General features: G+C 40.5%; 2 protein-coding genes across 5 annotated transcripts; both read left to right on the forward strand.

Annotated features, from left to right (window-relative positions):
- Nucleotides 1-407: 407 nt before the first annotated feature.
- On the forward strand, nt 408-12,301 carry LOC121593974 (intraflagellar transport protein 74 homolog). Of its 4 annotated transcripts, XM_041916791.1 has the most exons (6): nt 408-638; nt 6,038-6,220; nt 10,179-10,293; nt 10,428-11,403; nt 11,476-11,996; nt 12,076-12,301. In XM_041916791.1, the coding sequence occupies exons 2-6, from the start codon at nt 6,195-6,197 to the stop codon at nt 12,148-12,150; spliced, it is 1,713 nt and encodes a 570-aa protein (XP_041772725.1). In that variant the 5' UTR covers nt 408-638; nt 6,038-6,194; the 3' UTR covers nt 12,151-12,301. The 4 variants fall into 4 exon arrangements, with proteins under 4 accessions (XP_041772725.1, XP_041772726.1, XP_041772722.1 ...); XM_041916792.1 differs by lacking the exon at nt 6,038-6,220; XM_041916788.1 differs by lacking the exons at nt 408-638; nt 6,038-6,220 and adding an exon at nt 7,788-8,036.
- A 6,194-nt stretch (nt 12,302-18,495) lies between these two features.
- LOC121592901 (eukaryotic translation initiation factor 3 subunit C) lies at nt 18,496-22,257 on the forward strand. Its single transcript, XM_041914802.1, has 3 exons — nt 18,496-18,606; nt 18,946-19,060; nt 19,131-22,257. The coding sequence occupies exons 2-3, from the start codon at nt 18,968-18,970 to the stop codon at nt 21,900-21,902; spliced, it is 2,865 nt and encodes a 954-aa protein (XP_041770736.1). The 5' UTR covers nt 18,496-18,606; nt 18,946-18,967; the 3' UTR covers nt 21,903-22,257.
- The last annotated feature ends 1,428 nt before the right edge of the window (nt 22,258-23,685 follow it).

Below are 23,685 nucleotides of genomic sequence, written 5' to 3' on the forward strand. Positions count from 1 at the left end.
ACAAACGTTAAAACGCAGACCGCGCGCCAGCCGCACTGAGCGCCCCTGCCGAGAGCTCCCCACGCAAACAATAAGACCCCAAATTTTGAGTGATTCAGGCCGAGGGGTATGAAGAAGCTTGAGGAAGCAAGGAGAAACACGCTGCGATGAGAGTTCGCATTCTGTTTTACACGCGCGCTTCACTAACACCAATACAAATACCGTGCTTTGACGAGCCGTCTGTGAATGTGTGTGTCTTCTTTCAGCGAGCTCAACAACTTGGAGCTGCTCGTCACATCGTGTTGTCTCGCTTACACTACAGCATCGAACCATCGCTTCGTATGTCCCCCCTCCTACGCGTACAAAACCACCAGTACAGCGCGACGCTTTGCCGGAGATGGTTGTGCGCGTTTGGTTCCCGCGTGCAGTGTTTGTGCGTTGGTGCGCATTTCGTTCAAAGTCTCGTGCGCCGGTGTGTTTTGGTGAAGTGTGAAGTGAACAAACAGTCTGCACAGACGAACAAGCAGTGCGTAGATCGACAGGTTCTTACCTGTTTACCTCTGTACCTGATTTTCTGAACAGAGGCAACGCAGATTGTCGACAAGTTTCCCGCAGCCTGGCTCGAGCTCGACCCGGTACTTTGCAGTATGACGCCATTCGTGAGTATGAAAGATTCTAAATGAGTTGTGAAAGTTTACTTTATGTTGCAATAAAGTGTTTAATGTAATAAAAAATGACCGTGTTTGTGTTTGTTGTTAGAATAAGTGCGTATTTGCTATAAGTGATCGTGTCTATGCATCAAAGAAAACGAGAAACAAAAGAAACAACTATCTTTAGATGTGTTCGTAGCATGACTGAAAAGAACACAAACACATTGAGAACTGCAGAGCGCACCGTGCGTTACGGTTGGGGAGGGGGAGGGCTCGCGCGAGGGTGTAACTCATTCCTCTAAGAGTAACTGCGAACGGAGGGCGGTACTCAAATCACTCAAAAAATACACTCATTTTGCCGGACGGGCCTGCTCGATCGGCCTTCGTGCACACTTTCCCTACGCTCAGCACACACTAACCCTTACTTGCTTAGTGTGTGCGACAGTGTGCGTGTATATCAAGGTTCCTCAAAGAAGGTCGAATAATGTAGAGCGATTTGACATTCAAGAAGAAATAGAAGGAAGGGTCAGCTTTCAATTGGAGGCAAAAGCTTTCAATTGGAGTAAAATTTCCTATGAGTAGAACATAAACGACGTTCTACGTTTAATTGTTCGGCCGCACTTCCGTCGCGCTCCATGATTTTTCAGTACTTTTCTTGTGTTTTCTGCGTCGCATCGCATTGTTGCCTATTCTACGGACTATTAAACTGCTTCACATCATCGTTTCGTCTTGGCGAATTGTTTAGTTGCACCACAACTGTGGTTTCCTGCTGCTTTTTCCTGCTCGGCTTAGCAGCGTTGTGCTGTGATTACGCGTGATTTCGTGATGGCGGCATTTGCTTCTCGTGTGCTGAACCGCTAGAGGCCACCGGCTGCATTATCAGTTGTGCATATTGTGACGCTACGTTCCACCGCGGCTGTTGCAAATTGCCCTCCGAGCTGATTGACGCAGTATTGTCCAATATCGACCTGCACTGGAGCTGCATTGGCTGCACTAACATTCTTAAAAATCCGCGCTGCCGTTTGGTAAAAGAAATAGGCGCCCAGGTCGGTTTCCAAGCCGCCCTCACCTCAGCTGAAGCAGCTATCGGCAAGCTCGTTGAGCCTATTGTCGCCGAAGTTCGCAGTGGTTTTACCCTCCTTCAAACTGCTTCCACGCCTCACATTCGGAATCCTGATCCTCGACCGGCTACTGGTAGTAAGCGGAGGCGCTTAATCGAGGATTCGGCATCTCCTGGTGTAAACAGAATTGTAAACAGTCGCGGTAACATCCTTTGTGCCGCGTCATCGCCAAACGCATACACCAATACCACGATTGCCGTCCAGCCGGCACCTACACAACCGCATGAACTGGTGGGAACCGATCCGTTATCATCACCGCTTCAAGCTGCACCTCGTGAGCCATTCATAGATAGGATCTGGATCCGCCTATCCCGCTTATCAACGGCCGTCACTGTGGAACAAGTGGTCGCTTCTGTAAAGCGTCGCTTAGCCACCGATGACGTTATAGCGTATTGCCTGCTGAGAAGAGGGGTTAGTGTGGACAGCATGAATTGGCTTTCATTCAAAGTGAGAGTCCCGGCTATCCTTCGAGATGCGGCACTCACACCATCCACCTGGCCCGTCGGTATCAGTGTACGTGAGTTTTTTTTCCATCCCGTCAACACGACCACCAAACCTCATCTCCTATAGCCACCCGAAACCGCTTTACAACACGCACACCAGCAACTAATACTGATCACCGCTACACTACACGCACACCAACAACGACTCACCGTTTAGCCGCACGCACGTCTACTCCACCTGGTCCTGAAACAACATCATCACAACAGTGTCACCCCCCGGTGAATGATACCTTGGAAGCACCCAACTCAACACTTGTTTCTGGTCCGCCCCAAAACCACAGCGCTTCATCTCCGCACCTGTACCAGTCTACAATCGATCGCTTTTTTCTCAACTAGACGAAGCTCCGCTCATTGCACGCAACAAACACACCAAGCCTCATGCTCTGACAACGCAGCTCAATTGACTTACCGTATACCCGCTTTATCCAACCGCCACAATGACAACGCTACCGCTGAATATTTAAGCTGCTATTATCAAAACGTTAGAGGTTTGCGTACTAAAACAAAAGAATTTCACCAATCTGTATCGGGAGCTGACTTCGACCTCATCGCCCTCACGGAAACTTGGCTTGTTGACAACATTCCATCTGCTCTTCTCTTCAACAACAACTTCTCTGTTTACCGCTGTGATCGCTCTCTCAGCGGCTATAGCTCTCCCGGTGCTGGTGGTTTGCTAGCCGTTTCTAACGCATACGAGTCGATAGAATTACCTTCCCGTGATCGTTCTCTCGAGTATATTTGTGTGCGCGTCGCCTGCAATAACGCATATCTGTACGTCATGGTAGTATACATTCCACCGCAGCTTAGCTCCGAGATATCGACTCTTCGCTCTCTACATGATTGTATCAGCGGCTTCACTCTCACACTGAAGCCTTCGGATCTGCTATTTGTTATTGGCGATTTCAATCAGCCTAGCATAAGCTGGTCCACAGCTGATCCTTCGTCCTCGCCAGCATACTCATCAATCACGCACTATGAACCAACTGCGCTCTCACTGGCCAACAACACCTTTGTGGATGGATTTAAATTTAATGGATTAGTGCAACTTAATCACATCAATAATTCGCACGGACGCATGCTTGACCTGCTCTACGCTAACAATGCTGCAGCTAAATTGTGTTCGCCTGTCTTTCCAAGTGTTGTTCCGCTTGTACCTCTTGACTCCTACCATCCGGCGTTTGACTTCAATATACTTATTAACTCGTCGACCCGACGCAATTCGACGACTCGACAAAACTCGACGACAACCGGATTTTATCGTTATAACTTTGCTAGAGCTGACTATGTGAAACTGAACGACATGATATCAATGTTTAACAATAGCTTTCACTGTTCCAATTTTGTTTCACTTGACGAAGCAGTATGTTCATTCTCGTCCTTTATGCTGCAAGCCTTTGTTGTATGCGTCCCAGTTCAGCTTCCTAAACCTAACCCCCCCCCCCCCCCCCCCTGGGCGGACCGCACTCTCAAACGACTCAAACGTGTAAAAAGAGCAGCTTATCGTCACTACCAAACGTGCCGCTGCCAAAGATCTCGCTCGATCTACTTTGACACGCACTCTTTATACTGCAGATATAACAGGTTTCGATATGGCACATATTTGAGTAAAATTCAACGTAATCTCTGCAGGTGGCCTGACTCGTTTTGGCGCTTCTACAACAGCAAAACAAAATCCACGCATACACCGAAATCCATTACGTACAAAAGAGCAACAAGTGCCAACACTAATGAAATGTGCAATCTCTTCGCGGATCGCTTCGCAGATTGCTTTTCACCGGCCATGAATGATACCGCTACCATTGATGCTGCTCTCGTCAACACTCCGGCTGGCACAATTAACATGAGCACTCCTTTCATCGACAGTGATATCGTTTTATCTGCCCTAACGCAACTAAAGCCTTCCTTCGCTCCTGGACCCGACGGAATTCCTTCTACCGTGCTGAAACGCTGTCAAACGACACTAGCACCTATCCTTGCAAAATTGTTCAATGCATCGCTAGCCAATGGCTACTTTCCCCAAAACATGGAGGAAATCTTGGATGGTTCCTATTTACAAAAAGGGCGACAGGACAGATGCCATTAACTACCGGGGTATTACATCTTTGTGTGCCATTACCAAGGTGTTCGAACTAGTGATATACAAACATCTGCTACATGCATGCCGCAGCTACCTAAGCCCGTATCAACATGGATTCGTGCCAAAACAGTCGACTACCACGAACCTGGTTGAATTTGTAACCTATTGCACTAGTCAAATTGATGCCGGAGCTCAAGTCGATGCAATTTATTCAGATCTGAAAGCAGCATTCGACTCTCTTTAGGACGCAATTCTTCTCGCTAAACTCGATAAGCTAGGATTTCCCAGCTCGCTCGTGGCTTAAGTCTTACCTAATTAATCGCACATACATCGTGAAAATTAATAAGCACATGTCCAAAGAAATAGTCAGCAGCTCGGGTGTGCCACAAGGAAGCAATATTGGCCCGCTTCTCTTCATATTGTTCATCAATGATGTTACCCTAGCTTTACCTCCCGACAGTATCAGTCTGTTTGCCGACGATGCAAAAAAATTTGCACCTATTCACAACACAGGTGATTGTACATTCCTGCAAGACTGCATCGACATTTTCTGTTCGTGGTGCAAGCGTAATGGACTGACTATCTGCATCGAGAAATGCTACTGTGTGTCTTTTAGTCGATGCAGGAGCCCAGTGACTGGGACCTACTTCATGGACGGCACTGCAGTTAATCGACAAAATCATGCCAAAGACCTGGGCGTTCTGCTTGACTTTAGTTTGAACTTTAAACAGCATATCGATGTCATTGTAGCAAGAGGAAATCAATTACTTGGCGTGGTTATCCGGACAACTAATGAATTCCGCAACCCCATGTGCATCAAAGCTGTGTACAACTGTATCGTTCGTTCGGTTCTGGAATATTCGTGCGTAGTCTGGAGCCCAACTACCGCTTCTTCAATTGCTCGACTTGACGCAATTCAACGTAAGCTCACGAGATATGCCCTACGCCTACTTCCCTGGCAGGATCGCAATAATCTTCCTCCGTATGCTCCGCGGTGCCGTCTTCTAGGCCTTGAACCTCTTTTGGTTAGAAGACGCAATGCACAGTGCTCTTTCATCGCTCGATTGCTAAATGGCTCTATCGACTCATCGCCTTTGTTGGATCGAGTCGATATCTATGCACCATCCCGAACACTTAGGTCTAGATAAACTCTACGGCTCGCTCAACCCCGTTCCAGCGCTGGTCGGTCTGACCCTATGTTCCGCATGTCGGCTGTCTTCAACACTGTCTCGGATTGCTCTTATCCGAGAGTCACTTGTCACTTTATTAATTATTTGATATGATTCTGACTGAATATAACAGTTTTAAACCTTTTGAAATAGTTTTTAACATTCGATCAATAGGGAAATTATTTGGCAATTTACAATTGATGTGTCAAATCAGTACAATTTGCTCAAAGAACTGTCAAATTTAGAAAACCGCGTATCTACGAATCCGCGTATAAGAAGTACAGTGTATCTCGGTATTGAAGTTACCACGCTGTAAATATCTTATTTGTATTTGTATAGGTTATTAGATGTAGCGTTAAGTAGTATTGCGTTGATAGTGTTAGGTCTAATTAGAAGTATGCGTGAAACACATATGTAATTGATATTTTTGGTAGAATAAACTCAGTCTGTAAGCAACCTCCGAAGTTCTCTACGACTCGACTCTATAACTTTGATAAACTCGGTATTGATAAATTGTATTGATAAACAACTTTGACAGGTCGAGGGACGCTTTTAGGCCGCTGCCAGACACACCCAAAACGAAAATGTTTGACAACCGAAAAGTAAGGCGGAATCAAAGTGGGTAGAAAGGAGGTGTCGTCATACAGAACATCTGGCCATCAAGGCTTTAGAAAAAAGCACAAAACCAGGATCAAATGCGACGAATGTTGCTGGTATACGGGTATGATAAATGAGTTGTTTTCGTTTAACAAATATTTGTATAGCACTAAAAACTTGTATTTTGCATCCACACTTTATAAATCGACATTTTCCACGTTATATTGCGGCTGCTGCCTGTATACAAATATCGACGGCTGTTGTCAAACTGAATCTCAAAATGGCAACATTCCAAACGCTCGGAAGACACCTCCTCTATAATCCCCCTTGAGGCCGAACATACACGGACCAGAATTTCGCGGCCACGGAATTCTGCCTGCTGAAAAATGTATGAATATGACAGTTTGGAAAAGTAGCCGTTGACAGTTTATATCAAAGTGGGTATAGGGACCAGGTGGGCTTATAGGTTTGGCGGGAAGGCCATATTGGATGAACGAATGACAGGAGGGGATTCGATTGTGATACGTAGTTTTTCACCCACACTACTACATATCTACCAAAACAGCCATTGAAATTCACACGCATACATCAACAAATGATCGAATCCCCTCCTGTCATTTCGTTTTCATTTTTCTACAGCACGGCTGTCAAATTGTTCGGGATAAGCCCACTTGTATAATAAACCCACTTTGGTTTATCTATGGGTTTGACAGCAGGCGGAATTCCGCAGCCGCGAAATTCCGGTCTGTGTGTTTTCGGCCTAACGCTTGTTATTGTAAACAAACAAAAAGTGAGTTTGATGAGAATATTAGTATTTTAGTAGAAAAAACGTGAAATTCGACTTACGCGGATATTCGAGTTACGCGGATATGCCGGGAACGCAGAAACCGCGTAACTCGGAAACAGAAACTGAAACTGTACAGTCTTTCCCGGATTTACGCGACACTCGAGCTACGAGAATTTTTATTTTTGACAGTTCAGAGTCAAATCAGTACAAATTTCTCCATCAATTGTCAAATGAAAAATAATTTACATTTTTTAAACAGTTTTAAATCACTAAAAAACAGATAAAACCCATTTTTCTACATCATTGGCATCAAATAAGTAATAAATTATATGAATGAACTAGATTCAATCTAAAATTATTGTTAATCGAGTATATTTTGGCTGTAAAACATGATATTCGACTTACGCGAAAATCCGAGTTACGCGAATGTCTCTCGAACGCATTATTCGCGTAACTCGGGGAAAGACTGTATAGTCTGAACTCACTGGTTGAACTTCGATTCCCTGCCAACTATTGAATATGTGCTTTTAGTGTGCAAGTTTTTCCATAAAGAAATTATGATTTTTTTCTCGGCAAGCCAGGAGATTTTTGTGTAATTTTCAAAAACCGATTTTTCCATACAAACGCATGCTTTTTAATTGAACTGTCAGCCAACTATCGAGCGTTCAACTATAAATCATGGCAACTAAAAAGTGTTGAACTATTGAATTCTGACTGTATTTAATAATATACTCATCCACACCATCAAGCGACCGTCCCACAATGTGGCAAACTATTTCTATAGTTTTTCTACAGTGTAGTTGTCAAATCGTTCTGGATAAGTCCAAAATACAGGTGGAACCACTTGTACCCACCTTGCTCAATACTGTACGTAACCAAGGTAACAAACTACTGACAAACAAATAAACATATTAAAGAAAGCAGTCTAACTCCGTTAACTGTGGGATATAGCTATATCTAGAATATTAGTTTTCGAAACGCATTAGAAAAACATGGAAGATGTTAAAAATAACTCATCGGCACGTTCCTATTCAGACCGTCCTGCATCCCGAAGAGGTTTAGGTCCAACTAACAATCTATTTGCTTCAATTAACACAACCACCTCAGCAACGCCTAGCCCGGTTGCCATCATAAGACCCGGAACTGCTTTGAAGTGAGTGCTAAGAACTTCGACGTATTTTATAACTCTTTCTTATGTTATAAAAATAATAATAATAATATTACCAATAATTATAATGACAAAAAATAATGAAAAGTTTATTATTATTATTATTATTATTGTTATTATTCTTATTATTATTATTGTTATTTTTATTATTATTATTTTTATTATTATTATTATTATTATTATTATTATTTTTATTTTACAATTTATTAATACTGATTGTGATGATGTAATTTATCGTATTTCCTTATTTTCTCACAAGTTTTACAATTTTTTGAGGTCAACTAGTAAAAAAATCACTATATTTATTATCATTGTTCAAAACTCAACTACTGCTTATCGATGAGCGAAATAACCGCCCAATATTCAATATCAATTTATACGTAAACTAGAGAACAGAACCTATGCAAAATGATGTTGAAAATTCTATTATTATTCATTTACACTGAAACATCACAGTTTTTGATCATAAGACCCGGAACTGCTTTGAAGTGAGTGCTAAGAACTTCGACGTATTTTATAACTCTTTCTTATGTTATAAGAATAATAATAATAATATTACCAATAATTATAATGACAAAAAATAATGAAAAGTTTATTATTATTATTATTATTATTGTTATTATTCTTATTATTATTATTGTTATTATTATTATTATTATTATTATTATTATTATTTTTATTATTATTATTATTATTATTATTTTTATTATTATTATTATTATTATTATTATTATTATTATTATTATTATTATTATTATTTTACAATTTATTAATACTGATTGTGATGATGTAATTTATCGTATTTCCTTATTTTCTCACAAGTTTTACAATTTTTGAGGTCAATTAGTAAAAAAATCACTATATTTATTATCATTGTTCAAAACTCAACTACTGCTTATCGATGAGCGAAATAACCGCCCAATATTCAATATCAATTTATACGTAAACTAGAGAACAGAACCTATGCAACATGATGTTGAAAATTCTATTATTATTCATTTACACTGAAACATCACAGTTTTTGATCGTCTAACAATGTTAAATAATTATAATATCTAGCAGATAAATAGCATAACAATTGGTGCAAGAAAATTTTGCATGTACTAATTGATGTGCTATTCTCATGCCTACAAGTTTTGCTGTCAGATAGTAATTTTGCATGAAAAATCGACATTCTTGACATTCTAAACCCAATCTTCAAAATTTTAATTTTATTGATTTTCATCATCTGGTTATCAAATTTTGTAATTGTAGATTCCTTAAAAATATTCAAAATAAATTAAATCAATTTTGTTAGATCAGCGGTCGGCAAAGTCCGGCCCGCGGGCCAAATGCGGCCCGCCGGCACATTCAATACGGCCCGCGAAAGGTTTTGAGTGATTTTGAAAGATGTGAAGAAACTATTCGTATACAAATTACTGAATATCTTTTAGAATAACATTTTATACCATCGTACTCTTTCAACTTTAATTGAAATACTATGGAATGACGGATCGTTCGGTATGTTCGAACTCGAAGAAAAACGCCTTTTTTCGGCTGGCTGTGAAAAAAATAGAAGAAATAATTTCTTAACACGTACAAAATTTGAAAGGTTTAAACTATTTAAACTATTTAAGCTTCCTTGGACAAATAAATCTAATGGCCGGGCTACATTGATCGTACTCGCAAGTGTAATTTTTATATTCACTAGCGCATCTGGCGGCGACCAGCGCAAGCTAGATGTGGGTATAATTTAAGTGCCAAAATTATTCATACTTGGTGTCTCATCAAGTTTCGACCAGGCAACCTGTTTGCCGTAGGAAATGTTGATAAACGTCCATAAATTGCAACAAAGTAGGCAGTTAATTGTTGTTGTTGGAAAAATCGTCATTCATACAAAGCGCTGGGCAACATTTTTCCCCATCTCCCAATCTCTATCCATCATTGGGTAAAATTATAGCCTCCTCGACCCAAAACGTTTTTTGACAGATAAATTATGCCAGCATCTAGCTTCAACCCGCCACCGCTAGATGGCGGACGCGTTCACAAAAATTACACTACCGATTACGATCAATGTAGCCCGGCCTTTAGATATGATTTGACATGACAATAATAATAACGTTACCTGCTTATTTTTGCATCCATCAGACCACCTTCTGCATTGCGCTCTGGAACTGCAAGTAGGCTCGTGGCAAATAATGGGATTTCTATGATTTCGTCGACATCCCAACGCATTGGAACAGCTTTAGGAAATGCTGGAAATGTAAGCATAGGGTATTGAGTTTTTTTTTAATAAAATTTTAAAAATAGCCCAGGAAATATTAAAACGGGTGGGAAGAGATTTTGATTCAAATTTCAGTTTATCTAATAAAGGTGTTTAAACAACTCAACTTCTAGCGCATGGCAGACCGTCCAATTACACAGCATGGCATCAGTGGCCTTTCGACGTCTTACGGACGTCTTGGAACTGCTGGTAGTAGTAATCGTCAAATTAAAGACAAACGCTACTGGCAAGCAGTATTACAAAGCAAAATTCAAGAAATCAATCAAGAAACAACAAAGATTTTGAAAGAAAAAAAGTTTCTCGATCGTGAACGATCAGCTAGAAAGCTGTACGAGAAACGTGTAAAAGAAGCTGCAAAAGAATTGACAAACCTACAATCCACCCTAACGTCGATGAATTTAGCCTTGGACAACTGTACATCGGGTATGACACGGCAACATCTATTAAACGAAACGGTAGCATTACGAGAACGCAACGAGCACATTCAGGAACAGTTGGAGGTAATTTTCAAGCAGCGACAACAAAAAGACATCGAAAACAAGGCTCTGGAACGAAATACTGAACAGGAGAAAAATAAGGTGATTGAAATGATCAATTCGCTACCAGAAGAGGATCAGCACAAATATCGGGAATACCAAGCTTTGTCGGAAAATCTTCGCAAACAGAATGCCATTTACCATAGCCAGATAAGCGAGATGGAAAAACAAAAGGACAGACTTAACACAATGATTATGAACTCACAATCTCGTTCTGAAGCACATCGTCTAAAATCAAAGTTGAAAGAATTGCTAAATAAACGAAATGCTTTACGAGAAGAGGAAAACAATCGCCTCTCGCCAGCTCAGGAGCGCGAAAAACTAATCAACGATGTACGATCTAACAACCAGGCGCTAGCTAGTATTGGCAAACAACTAAAGATCGTTGAAGATCAATTGATAGAAAAAAAAGAATCATTACAGCAGATCGACCAAGATCTTGAAGAAGGAAACTCCGAGCGCCATGTAAAGTACAAGGAGCTTAAAAAACGAGATGATGTAATGTCGGCATTTATGGACAGTTTTAAAAGCAATATGCATCAGGAACAGCAATGTAAGTGCATTAAATTAATTTACTCAAAGTGTCTTATAATAACGCAATCTTTTCTTTTGAAACATGTTACAGGTATAGATACGCTGAAAAATCAAATCACATATGCTATTGAGCAAATTACAATGCAAGGAATCAACATGAACGGGATGTATGATGCGAAACTAGAAGGAAACGGATTTACATCTAAGAATGATCTTAATTCTCACTCGGGACTGATGAAGGAATACAAAAAGCTTGGCATACAACTCAAGCAACTCCAAATATTGGAAAAACGTACAGTGCAACAAATGAATTCTCTACGCCAGGAAGAAACAGAAGCTCTGCAAAGTATTCAAAAGTATGCTAACTTGGAAATACCTCGATCCGAGGCAATTGCAAAAATGAATGAGCTTACTACCATCCTTCAAGAGATGGAAGATAAAAAACGTGTTACAGAAAATGTGGTCGATGAAGCTCGCAATAGAAACCATGAGATAAAGATTAATCTGAAAAGTAACGATACATATCGACAAATTTCTCATCTTGAAGATAAGCTGATAGATTTAATGAAAGACAATAAAGTGCTTCAAGAAACAGTGAAAAACATACAGCAGGTATATAATGCATACCAGTTTAAATGTAATAATTTTATGTCAACCAAAAATAATACATTCGTTTTGTATTTCATTACAGGAAAACGACTACTCGAAAATACGTACTGAAGTGCATGAATTAGTAAATGAACACAATACACTTTTAATTTTGTAAATTTAAATTCGACAGTGTTTCTTTCCAGAGGACTCAAACAAACAACCCCTAAATCATAATTAAATCGATATCAAATATTATTCTTCTTCTTCTTTGGCTCAACAACCGTTGCCGGTCAAGGCCTGCCTGTACAACTTGTGGGCTTAGCTTTCAGTGACTCATTGATTTGCCCCCATAGCAGGATAGTCATTCCTACGTATGGCGGCACGGTCCATTCGGGGCTTGAACCCATGACAGGCATATTGTAAAGTGGTGCTAGTTGACGACTGTACCACGAGACTCGTTAAAATATTATTTTTATATTATACACGAAATATTATTACAATCGTATCAATCCCTGTTCATGGGTTCAAGCCCCAAATAGACCGTGCCGCCATACGTAGGACTGACTATCCTACTATGGGGGGAAATCAATAAGTCACTGAAAGCCAACCCCACAAGTGGGTTGGCAGGCCTTGACCGGCATCGGTTGTTGAGCCAAAGAAGAAGAAGAAGAAGATCAATCCCTGTTCAAAATAAAGATTTACATACAATTATCGCTCAGTGGTAAATATAGTTGAAAGTGCCTGTATATTGAAAGATTAACAGAAAACTAATTTATTATTGTTAGATGAAAGAATGCAGCCAACCGCTCATATGCTCTCTCTCTTTCTCTCTTTCTTTCTCTCTCTCTCTCTCTCTCTTTCTTTCTCTCTCTCTCTCTGTCTCTCTCTCTCTCTCTCTCTCTCTTTCGCTCTCTCTCTCTTTCGCTCTCTCTCTCTCTTTCTCTTTCTCTTTCTCTTTCTCTCACTCTCTCTCTCTCTCTCTCTCTCTCTCTCTCTCTCTCTCTCTATCTCTCTCTCTCTCTCTCTCTCTCGGCAAAAGTAAGGCTCAGCTCTCTACGTTACATAGGAGAAGCGTTACATGCCGTGAAACATTCCCAAGCAACATTTTTATTCTAGTTTTGTCATCCATGCGACCGACCAGAGTCTATTTTTCAAATAAAAAATATTTAAAACTGCGATGAAAATAAAAGTTTTATGTTTTAAGATTAACCAATATCAAGGAAATTTAATTCTGAAATACAAGTATTATACATAGTTGTTACGAAAAGAACTTAGGCGAGCCCTGCAACTATCTACCAAACCGGGTGAAATGTGCAGCGAGAGTAGAAATGATCGGGCGAACCCGATCGTGGCCGAAACGCGATGAACACCCACACGTGTGTGTGGGTGAGTGCTCGAGAGGCCGAAAGGGAAGAGGTTCGGGTTCGGGACATGCCAGGGCATTCGGCAAGTGTGCGAGCAGGGAACGAGTTGGCAGAGAGCGATAGGCGAACCTTTTTTGTAGTTCTTATCTTTTTATCTTTTTTTCGTACTTTGGTTGACTGAATAGATTTGCTTACGTACTTGAACTTCAACATTCGTTAATCTTTGGGTGAAAATAAAGACATTGTGAAAGCTAAAACTCACAAACGCCTACTACGCGCCTCCTTGTCCTTACTATAGTTTATGAAAAATAGTCAATAAAAGTTCAAAAAAACTCTTGAAGCTTTAAGTTGGAGTACCATTTCCAAAAGTAGAAAATAAAACAATATGTAAAATATATTTAATTAGGTTAAATATATGACATGTATTTATTATCTATGAAATCTACGTTTCTGGCCAATTTAAATCATAATTACATTTAGTTTAAAGGCACTATTATAAGGGCGATGAATTAGGTCAATAAATAAATTTGCACATTGATTATAATTTTAAAATCATAGTTTTACACCAACAGTGGGCTTAGAAATGTATAAGCATTTTAATATTTTAATCGTTTTAAAAGTAATTATTAAATTAAATAACATTAATGAATATCAAATATAGTAAGGTAATAGTCATAATTTTTTTTTATTTTAATGAATTATCAATGAATCTAAACCTAATGAATGATTGCTGAACATTCATAAAGTTTCGATTATTAGACATTATTATCTATCAATTTGCTCATCTACGACGGTTAAAACAGGCGTTCAAAAAAATGCTGCTTGGGTTTGTGGTAAACTGGCGTTACGCGAAACGCTAGCGTAACGTAGAGGGCTGAGCCTTACTTTTACCCTTTTGCCTTTATTTGTGTTCAAGTGTGTACTAGTGATGGGCGGGTCGACCCGAACCTATCGGATCAGAGCCATCCGTAAGCGACCCGGAGTCGTTCGGGTCGACCCGAAAGGTACAAGTAGGTTCAGTGGGTGCAACTACTCCGGTAGGTGCGAGAAAGCATAAGCGACTCCGACCCATTGGTGCAACGAGTTCGAGTCGGGTCGGGCCGCGGTAGGTTCAGTTTGACCCGAGCGTGCAGCGAGTTCGGGTCGACCCGAAAGATCAGTAGGTGCGAGAAAGCATAAGCGACTCCGACCCGTTGGTGCAGCGAGTTCGGGTCGGGTCGAGTCAAGGTAGGTTCAATCCGACCTAGGTCGGAGTCGCTTATGCTTCCTCGCAGCTACTGATCTATCGGGTCGACCCGAACTCGTTGCACCCGCGGGTCGGATTTGATTTCGACTCCGACCTAGCGCACCCGCTGCACCCACGGGTTGGAATCGATTCCGGCTGGCTCGCACCCGACTCCGGGTCGGGTCGTGAAATGAATCGTATGACCCTACACTAGTGTGTACTTGCAAAGACTAAAAGACTTTTTTAAGACCAAATTTGAACGTAACTTTTTGACAGAACGGGTGAGAACTTTTCTTCAAACAAGCTTTCTGGCGACTTACCGAATACAGGCGGTCCCCGAGATACATGGTACCTCCTATACGCGGATTCGGAGATACGTGGTTTTTTTTTTATTTGACAGTTCTTTGGGCAAATTGTACTGATTTGACACATCAATTGTAAAATGCCGAATAAATTTCCTTTTGATCAAATGTTAACAACCATTTGTAACGATTTAAAACTATTATATTTAGTCAGAATCATATCAAATAATTAATTAAGTGAATAAAAACAGTCCCTTCTAGTAAAATTGCACAAAAAATAGTGATATTTTAGCTGGAAATCACGAGATTCGACTTACGCGGTATTTTGCGGTCGTTTTCGGTCCCCATTAACCGTGTATCTCGGGGACCGCCTGTACACAAACACTTTTAAACTCTTCGTTCTTTTCAATAAAATACCTTCAACAACACGTAAAATAATTCTAATAGTAAGCTAAATCGCGCGACAAAAAGTAGCTCAATTATGCAAACAGAGGCACTCGTCTCTCGCGACATTTCTGCTTCATCCGAAACAATCGAATTATCCAGTTTGTTTATGACCCAGACTGATTCAAAACTCAAATCATTAAATTTGAACACATTTTAAACTATTTTTTTATGCTTTAACCGTAGAGTTGGCAACCAGATTTGCACACGTAAGTTGGCAACCGGCATACCCGGGTATTCCACACGTTTTGGTGCAAAAAATTAACGATTTTCATAGGTAAACAATGCTTTCTATATTTTAATGCTGTAAGCAAGTAATGCCGACCATATATTCTCTTCTATTTCATTTATTCATTAAGTTTTTTCATTTTTTGATAAAAATAACGGTCAAATTGAAATTTGGAATCGCTTGATTTTGACTCGAAAATAAGCACAATACGAAAAGAGGAAGAAGAGAAACGTCATTCTCCATACAAAATGTATGGAATACCCGGGTATGCTGGTTGCCAACTTACGTGGTAAAGTTAAAAAAAATTCAAAATAAAATACTTACAGGCTGTTTAAAATTACAACTTATGCACCAAAAAATCATAAATTAAAAGTTGGGAGGCTACGGAAAATTTCAGGTCAATAAAAGCAATGAATCAAAAGTTATTGCAGTTCGAAGCTGAAAAAAATACCCGGGTATCCGGTTGCCAACTTAAAGGTTAACCGTAGAGTTGGCAACCAGATTTACACATGTAAGTTGGCATCCGGCATACCCGGGTATTCCACACGTTTTGATGCAATAAATTAACGATTTTCATAGGTAAACAATGCTTTCTATATTTTAATGCTGTAAGCAAGTAATGCCGACCATATATTCTCTTCTATTTCATTTATTCATTAAGTTTTTTCATTTTTTGATAAAAATAACGGTCAAATTTAAATTTGGAATCGCTTGAATTTGACTCGAAAATAAGTACAATACGAAAAGAGGAAGAAGAGAAACGTCATTCTCCATACAAAATGTATGGAATACCCGGGTATGCTGGTTGCCAACTTACGTGGTAAAGTTAAAAAAAATCAAAATAAAATACTTACAGGCTGTTTAAAATTACAACTTATGCACCAAAAAATCATAAATTAAAAGTTGGGAGGCTACGGAAAATTTCAGGTCAATTAAAGCAATGAATCAAAAGTTATTGCAGTTCGAAGTTGAAAAAAATACCCGGGTATCCGGTTGCCAACTTAACCGTAGAGTTGGCAACCAGATTTACACACGTAAGTTGGCAACCGGCATACCCGGGTATTCCACACGTTTTGGTGCAAAAAATTAACGATTTTCATAGGTAAACAATGCTTTCTATATTTTAATGCTGTAAGCAAGTAATGCCGACCATATATTCTCTTCTATTTCATTTATTTATTAAGTTTTTTTTCATTTTATTATAAAAATAACGTTCAAATTGAAATTTGGAATCGCTTGAATTTGACTCGAAAATAAGCACAATACGAAAAGAGGAAGAAGAGAAACGTCATTCTCCATACAAAATGTATGGAATACCCGGGTATGCTGGTTGCCAACTTACGTGGTAAAGTTAAAAAAAATTCAAAATAAAATACTTACAGGCTGTTTAAAATTACAACTTATGCACCAAAAAATCATAAATTAAAAGTTGGGAGGCTACGGAAAATTTCAGGTCAATAAAAGCAATGAATCAAAAGTTATTGCAGTTCGAAGCTGAAAAAAATACCCGGGTATCCGGTTGCCAACTTAAAGGTTAAACCAAAGTGGGTAGAAAGGAGGTGTCGTCGTACAGAACATCTGGCCATTAGAAAAAAGCACAAAACCAGGATCGACGGCAGTTGTCAAATGCGACGAATGTTGCTGGTATACGGGTATGATAAATGAGTTGTTTTCGTTTAACAAATATTTGTATAGCACTAAAAACTTGTATTTTGCATCCACACTTTATAAATCGGCATTTTCCACGTTATATTGCGGCTGCTGCCTGTATACAAATATCGACGGCTGTTGTCAAACTGAAACTCAAAATGGCAACATTCCAAACGCTCGGAAGACACCTCCTCTCCCCCTGTTTACACATGCCAATCGCCAGCAGCGAACCCATCGAACTCCTGTCAAAATTATATGGAGTTGAGGATACGATGGGTTCGATGGATGGGTTTTCTATCACTTGTGGGTATTCAGTAGCTCAGTTTCGAAAAGTCCGAGAGGGCTAATGTAAACACAGGGTCTATAGTCCACTTTGGTTTTAAACAAAAAGCATACAGGATGACCAGGCCAAATGACCCAAGTGCCACAAATCCACTAAACGACCACTAAACGGCTTCTAAACGACTCAAGTTCTCTACCTAAACGGAATATAGAAAGACTTCGTTTAGCAGACGCCAAACGACTCATGCATTCTAAAAATAGCAAAAAAGCTGGTGGCGCTATCTGTTGGTGGGATACCCCAACCAGTTGAGCTTCATCGCTTGGAGGAGAGCTTTCTCATTTCCTCTGTACTGTTGTATGGTTTCGCATTGAAGTTATGCATCGCTAGAACTAGAACGGCGATACGATTGTTTAAATACTAAACTCCAACGGAAACCACCAGTACTGAAGCAAGTGAGATTTGAGTAATGGTCGTTGGTGTTGATACCCACGAATCTGACCACACGACCATTCATATAGATTTTTGCTCGGAAAGTTAGAAGGGTATATAGGTCATAATAAAATGCAACTTGTCGAAACACATTGCAAGAAAAGGATAGCAATATAATGATGAGTTGTAATACGCCATCTATTGATCAAACCAATGAAGCTGAGGAGCTTTCATTTTTTTTCTATGGATATTCAATTTTCCGGTCGTTTAAGCTTAATCTGTGGCGCTTGGGGAGCCACTTTGATCTACGCGGAGTTAAATTTTGAGCTACTTTTTGTCGCGCGCGACGTTGTCGCTCTATGTCTATTTGAACGGTGAAAGAGCTTTAACCGTGTGTTTTCATTAGCCCTCTCGAACCTTTCGAAACTGAGCTACTGGATACCCGCAAGTGATGGAAAATCCATCCATCGAACCCATCGTATCCTCAACTCCATATAATTTTGACAGGAGTTCGATGGTTTCGCTACTGGCGATTGGCATGTGTAAACAGGGGGTAAGAGATCGAACGCGCGAACTGTCAAGTTCGTCTTGTGTAAAAGACCATTACCGAAATGCGATGTTATTTTCGGAACTGACAGCTAATGATCCAGTCCTTCGAACTAGACGTGTGCGTGTGACACAAAAGCTATATTAATTGTGTAAAAAGTGAGTCTTCCATATAATTTTGAAAAGCAATGAAAATCTTACTTTATTTTTATGTGTTACTAATCTTTTGATGAAATGAGTTTTTTCGCTCAAGCAGAATATAACCATTTATTTGACTTTTTATGTGTAGTGCGTGGCAGCTGCTGTGAACATTCCATGAATGATAATTCCTAACCTATAAAATCTGCCTTTTCGGCACTTGCAGTTCAATTCATTTGTTCAACCGAAGATGATTTCCGACATTTTTTGTGTGCAAAATATATTTATATTTTATTTCGACATTTCCGCATCTTGTTTAGCAACGGCATTTCAACTGTATACTATCTCTATTTTCCGCAGGCAAAATTTAACTGGTGTTACGATGTCTCGTTTCTTCGCCGGTGGTTCGGACTCTGATTCCGACAGTTCTTCTGATAGCGAGCCAGTAATTCGTCAGCAAGTGGCTCAGTTCACGGTAAGTTATTGATTGCAATGTAATGCTAGTACTGCATTATTACAATGTGATCTTGTTTTAAACCATACAGTTCAGTGATGAGGAGGAGGACGTCAAGCGCATCGTAAGATCGAAGAAGGAGAAGCGCTATGAAGACCTCTCCAATATCATCAAGAGTATCCGGAACCATAAGAAGATCAAGGATATGTCGAGTGTATTGACGAGCTTTGAGGAATTTATGCGAGCGTATACGAAGGCGTTGCCGGTAGTTATGAAGGAAGAGAATGGCGTAACGCCTCGTATTGTCGTTCGTGCGCTTGCCGAGCTTGAGGACTTTGTTAATGAGAGCTGGGACGACAAGGATAGTCGCAAAAATCTCTCGAAGAATAATAACAAAGCACTAGGAACTCTGCGACAAAAATTCAGGAAATACATCAAAGATTTCGAGTCGGATATGAAGCGTTTCCGCGCCGCTCCAGAAGATTTTGCCGAAGAGGAAGAGGATGATGAACGCGAAGACGAAAAGGGGTCCGATGAGGAAGAGGAGAAGGTTGTGGTTCAAGTCGAGCCGAAAGCGGTATCCTTCAAAAAGGAACCAGAGAAGGTCAAACCTGTTAAGCCTGTGGCGGATTCCGATTCGTCGGACTGGGGCAGCGATTCCGACTCGGACAGCACCTCTTCCGACGAGGATGCTAAATACACCAGCATTCGCGACCGGTTCTTGAAGAAACCAGAGAAGGGTACGGAAGAAATTTCTTCAACACCTTCCGGTGTACCTGGTGACGATGCGTTTAAGAAAGAGAAGAAGAAGAAAACGGGCGAAACTTTGAGCAAGAAGAAGAAACCCAAGCAAGATGAAATGTTTGATGAGAACGAGGAGGAGGAAGAAGGTTGGAAGGTGGTGAACGGAACAAGGTCCGGTGCTTCCGAGCAGCCGAAAATGTTCGCCAAGGATGCAGAAATCGACACGAAGCTGGTCGTAAACAAGCTGAACGAAGTGATGGCTGCCCGAGGTAAAAAACGTACTGATCGAAAAATGCAGATTGAGTTTCTTCGTGAGTTGCGTACAGTGGCCGAGACCAACAATCTTGGCCCGGCGGTGGCGGTGAAAATTCGTTTCAACATTGTTTCTGCCATATTCGACTACAATCCAAAAGTATCTGGAGCGATGAAACTGGAACACTGGAGTAAACTATTGGAAGAAATTCAAGAACTGCTGAAGCTGCTTCTGGCTCACGAGGATGTGCATCTATCCGAGTCGATCTTGGATGAATACGAAGAGTACGATACTGCACCGTTCAAGATACGAGGCTGCATGCTGACCGCAGTGGAACGGTTGGATGACGAGTTCACAAAACTGTTAAAAGAATGCGATCCGCACAGCAATGAGTACGTTGACCGGCTGAAGGATGAGGTCCCAGTCACGAACATAATAGAACAGGTTGTCACTTACGTCGAGCGACTCGGTAATGAGATGGAAATCTGCCGCATCTATCTACGCAAGATTGATCATCTGTACTACAAATTCGACCCGGAAGTCTTGAAAAAACGAAAGGGTCAACTGCCAGCCAACACCATAACGTCGGTTGAAGAGATGGATAAACTTTGTCGTTACATCTATGCCAAGGATCAAACGGATCGGTTACGCACACGTGCAATCCTTTCGCACATATTTCATCATGCATTGCATGATAACTGGTTCCAGGCGCGTGATTTAGTGCTGATGTCGCACCTGCAGGAAACAATCCATCATTCCGATCCCGCAACCCAGATTCTTTACAATCGTATGATGGCCAACCTAGGGTTGTGTGCCTTCCGCCACGGCAATATCAAGGATGCTCACCTGTGTCTGGTAGATTTAATGATGACGGGTAAACCGAAAGAATTACTCGCTCAAGGACTAGTACCACAACGTCAACACGAACGTTCGCTTGAACAAGAAAAAATCGAGAAGCAACGTCAAATGCCGTTCCACATGCACATTAACTTGGAGCTGCTCGAGTGTGTATATCTGGTGTCTGCTATGCTGCTCGAGATTCCGTACATGGCGGCTCATGAGTTCGATGCGCGTCGTAGAATGATCAGTAAGACTTTCTACCAGCAATTGAGATCATCCGAGCGACAGTCTCTGGTTGGACCACCGGAATCGATGCGCGAGCATGTAGTTGCTGCTGCAAAGGCAATGCGGCACGGCGATTGGAATGCTTGTGCCAACTTCATTGTCAACAAAAAGATGAATGTTAAAGTGTGGGATCTTTTCTACGAAGCTAATCGCGTTCGTGAAATGATGATTAAATTCATTAAAGAAGAATCGCTCCGCACATATTTGTTCACATACTCGAATGTCTTTGCATCGATCAGCGTACCACACTTGGCCGACATGTTCAAGTTACCGAAAAGCAAGGTCCACTCGTTAATCAGCAAAATGATAATCAATGAAGAACTAATGGCATCACTGGATGATCCTACCGAAACGATCGTGATGCATCGTTCTGAACCGTCTCGTCTACAAGCCCTTTCGATGCAGCTGGCGGACAAAGTGACCAATCTGGTGGACGCAAACGAACGAATCTTCGAAATGAAGCAAGGAAACTTCTTCCAGCGTGGCGGTAACCAGGGATACAATCGCGATCGCCAGAATTATCGCAATCAGAATCAAAATCAGAACTGGAACAACAATCGTCGCCAGGACAACCGCAATCGTGGTAACCGCGGTAATCAGAACCGTGGAGAGGGACGGGAACAACGTGAACACCATCGCGATCACCATCGCGACCAGCGCGAACACCGAGAGCATCAGCGAGAATTTAGAGAACAGCGCGAGCAGATGCGCAACGTTGAATACCAAAACAAGGCTGAGTAATTGTTTTGATTATTGCGTTGCACCGCACCTGGAGAGCAGATTCGTTCAGATCACTGATAGCGGCAGATTCATCTACCAGCATCTTTGCTACAGCGAGGTAAACGCGATACAGTTTTTTAAAATCTGGTTTGTAAACTTTCACCTAAACGTGCACAGAATTGATAGAAATACGGAAGATTTTACCATCGTTCTTCCGCTTTTTAGATATTCTAGGTACTAGAAGGGTAGTATTCTATCGACTAAATATTACGCAAAAAATGTTCATTAAAGTAAAGCTCCTCAGAAAATCCGTTACATGTATACTATTACCAACAGTATCACAAATAAAAAGCCGATACATAATTGCCAATAATTTGAAACAGCAAGCAGAGCATCGAAAACCTGCAGGGTGTTACGAATGCTTGGCATGTTGTATTGAACATCGGAGCAAAAAAAAACTTTGAAATGTATCATGTTTGGGAAAGAACACAATTGTTGAGCAACAGTAGGTATAGAGGGACCATTACAGGTTCAAAACAACATAACATTTCTAATTAAAGGATACATACAACAAACACTATCTAGCTATATAATTTTTTTCTGGGTTTTAATAAAATACATATGATTAAAAATTATACCTGATTAAAACAAATGAAAAGAATACACATTTACCCTTTGGTTGGAGGTGGTGAAAGCATGGTAGTTTATTTACTTCTGTATGTTATCTTGGTAAAAACAAGTCGTGTTATTTTATTTCATGGTGTACATTAGTGATGAGCGGGTCGACCCGAACCTACCGGATCGGACCCATTCATAAGCGACCCGGAGTCGTAAAGGTCGACCCGAAAGTACGTTCAGTAGGTGCAACGATTCTGGTAAGTGCAAGAAAGCATAAGCGATTCCGATTCGTTGGAGTAGCGAGTTCGGGTCGGCTATTGAACCTACTATGATCCGACCCGATGCTGATAATGATAACTTGACCAAGATTTTCCGTAGAGAAAAATGCGCTGCTTTTTTAATCGGTTAATTGGGTGTTGTTTTGTTTGAATATATCCTCAAGGCTTTCTCCAATTTCATCGACGTCAATAAAGGACATTTCACGTGAAGCGTGAGGCCAAAATGCCAAGCGATATCTATATTGTTCTCGGGGTAACGGATTTTGAATGTGTATTCCCAAATTAAGAGGTAGCGTGGATTTTGCGTTTCGCGCGTTTTTACTCTTCATCGGTGCAGATATTCTGGAAATGTAAAAATAGTCTATTCAATCGATATTATTATTATATTACTTTTTTAATTTTTTTATTGAAGTTGCTTACTTTTGGCTATGAAAATGTAATGCTGATAACATCGCCTTGTTTTGCGAGCATTATCCTCACAAACTCAATTATTCTTACATTATTATATGCCTCCATCATTTATCTATGGATTAAAATTGCCTGTATAATAGAAGCCAAATTGATAAAAAAATTATACTAAAAGTAATAAAAAACGGATAAAATTCAACCCAACTATTGTTAAGGTCAGGGTACATTTTCCGTACTCTCTACTGTAATTTCATTGAACGCGTATGCCCCTGGCAGCGGCGGGTATAAGCTAGTGGGTGGTAGGGGAAAGCGGGGCAAAATGGGCATGTTAAGCAGTTTACTGAATATTCATTTGAATATTCCACAAAACACATTTTTCTTTCATTATTGTATGCCTCCACCATTTATCTATGGATTAAAATTGCCAAATAGAATAAAAACAACTTTAAAACATAAAAACAATATAAAATAAAAGTTGATGTTTTACATGAAGCAATTTT

Source organism: Anopheles merus, chromosome 2L, assembly GCF_017562075.2.
Source record: "Anopheles merus strain MAF chromosome 2L, AmerM5.1, whole genome shotgun sequence".
NCBI classification, from domain to species: Eukaryota; Metazoa; Arthropoda; class Insecta; order Diptera; family Culicidae; genus Anopheles; species Anopheles merus.

Excerpts from the sequence above, each read along its gene's own strand:
- LOC121593974 (XM_041916788.1), top strand. The coding sequence starts at position 7,876 with ATGGAAGATGTTAAAAATAACTCATCGGCACGTTCCTATTCAGACCGT. Across the intron at positions 8,037-10,178 it reads AGACCCGGAACTGCTTTGAA|ACCACCTTCTGCATTGCGCT; the intron begins GTGAGTGCTAAG and ends TGCATCCATCAG. Across the intron at positions 11,997-12,075 it reads CAGTGAAAAACATACAGCAG|GAAAACGACTACTCGAAAAT; the intron begins GTATATAATGCA and ends ATTTCATTACAG.
- LOC121592901 (XM_041914802.1), top strand. The coding sequence starts at position 18,968 with ATGTCTCGTTTCTTCGCCGGTGGTTCGGACTCTGATTCCGACAGTTCT. Across the intron at positions 19,061-19,130 it reads AGCAAGTGGCTCAGTTCACG|TTCAGTGATGAGGAGGAGGA; the intron begins GTAAGTTATTGA and ends TAAACCATACAG.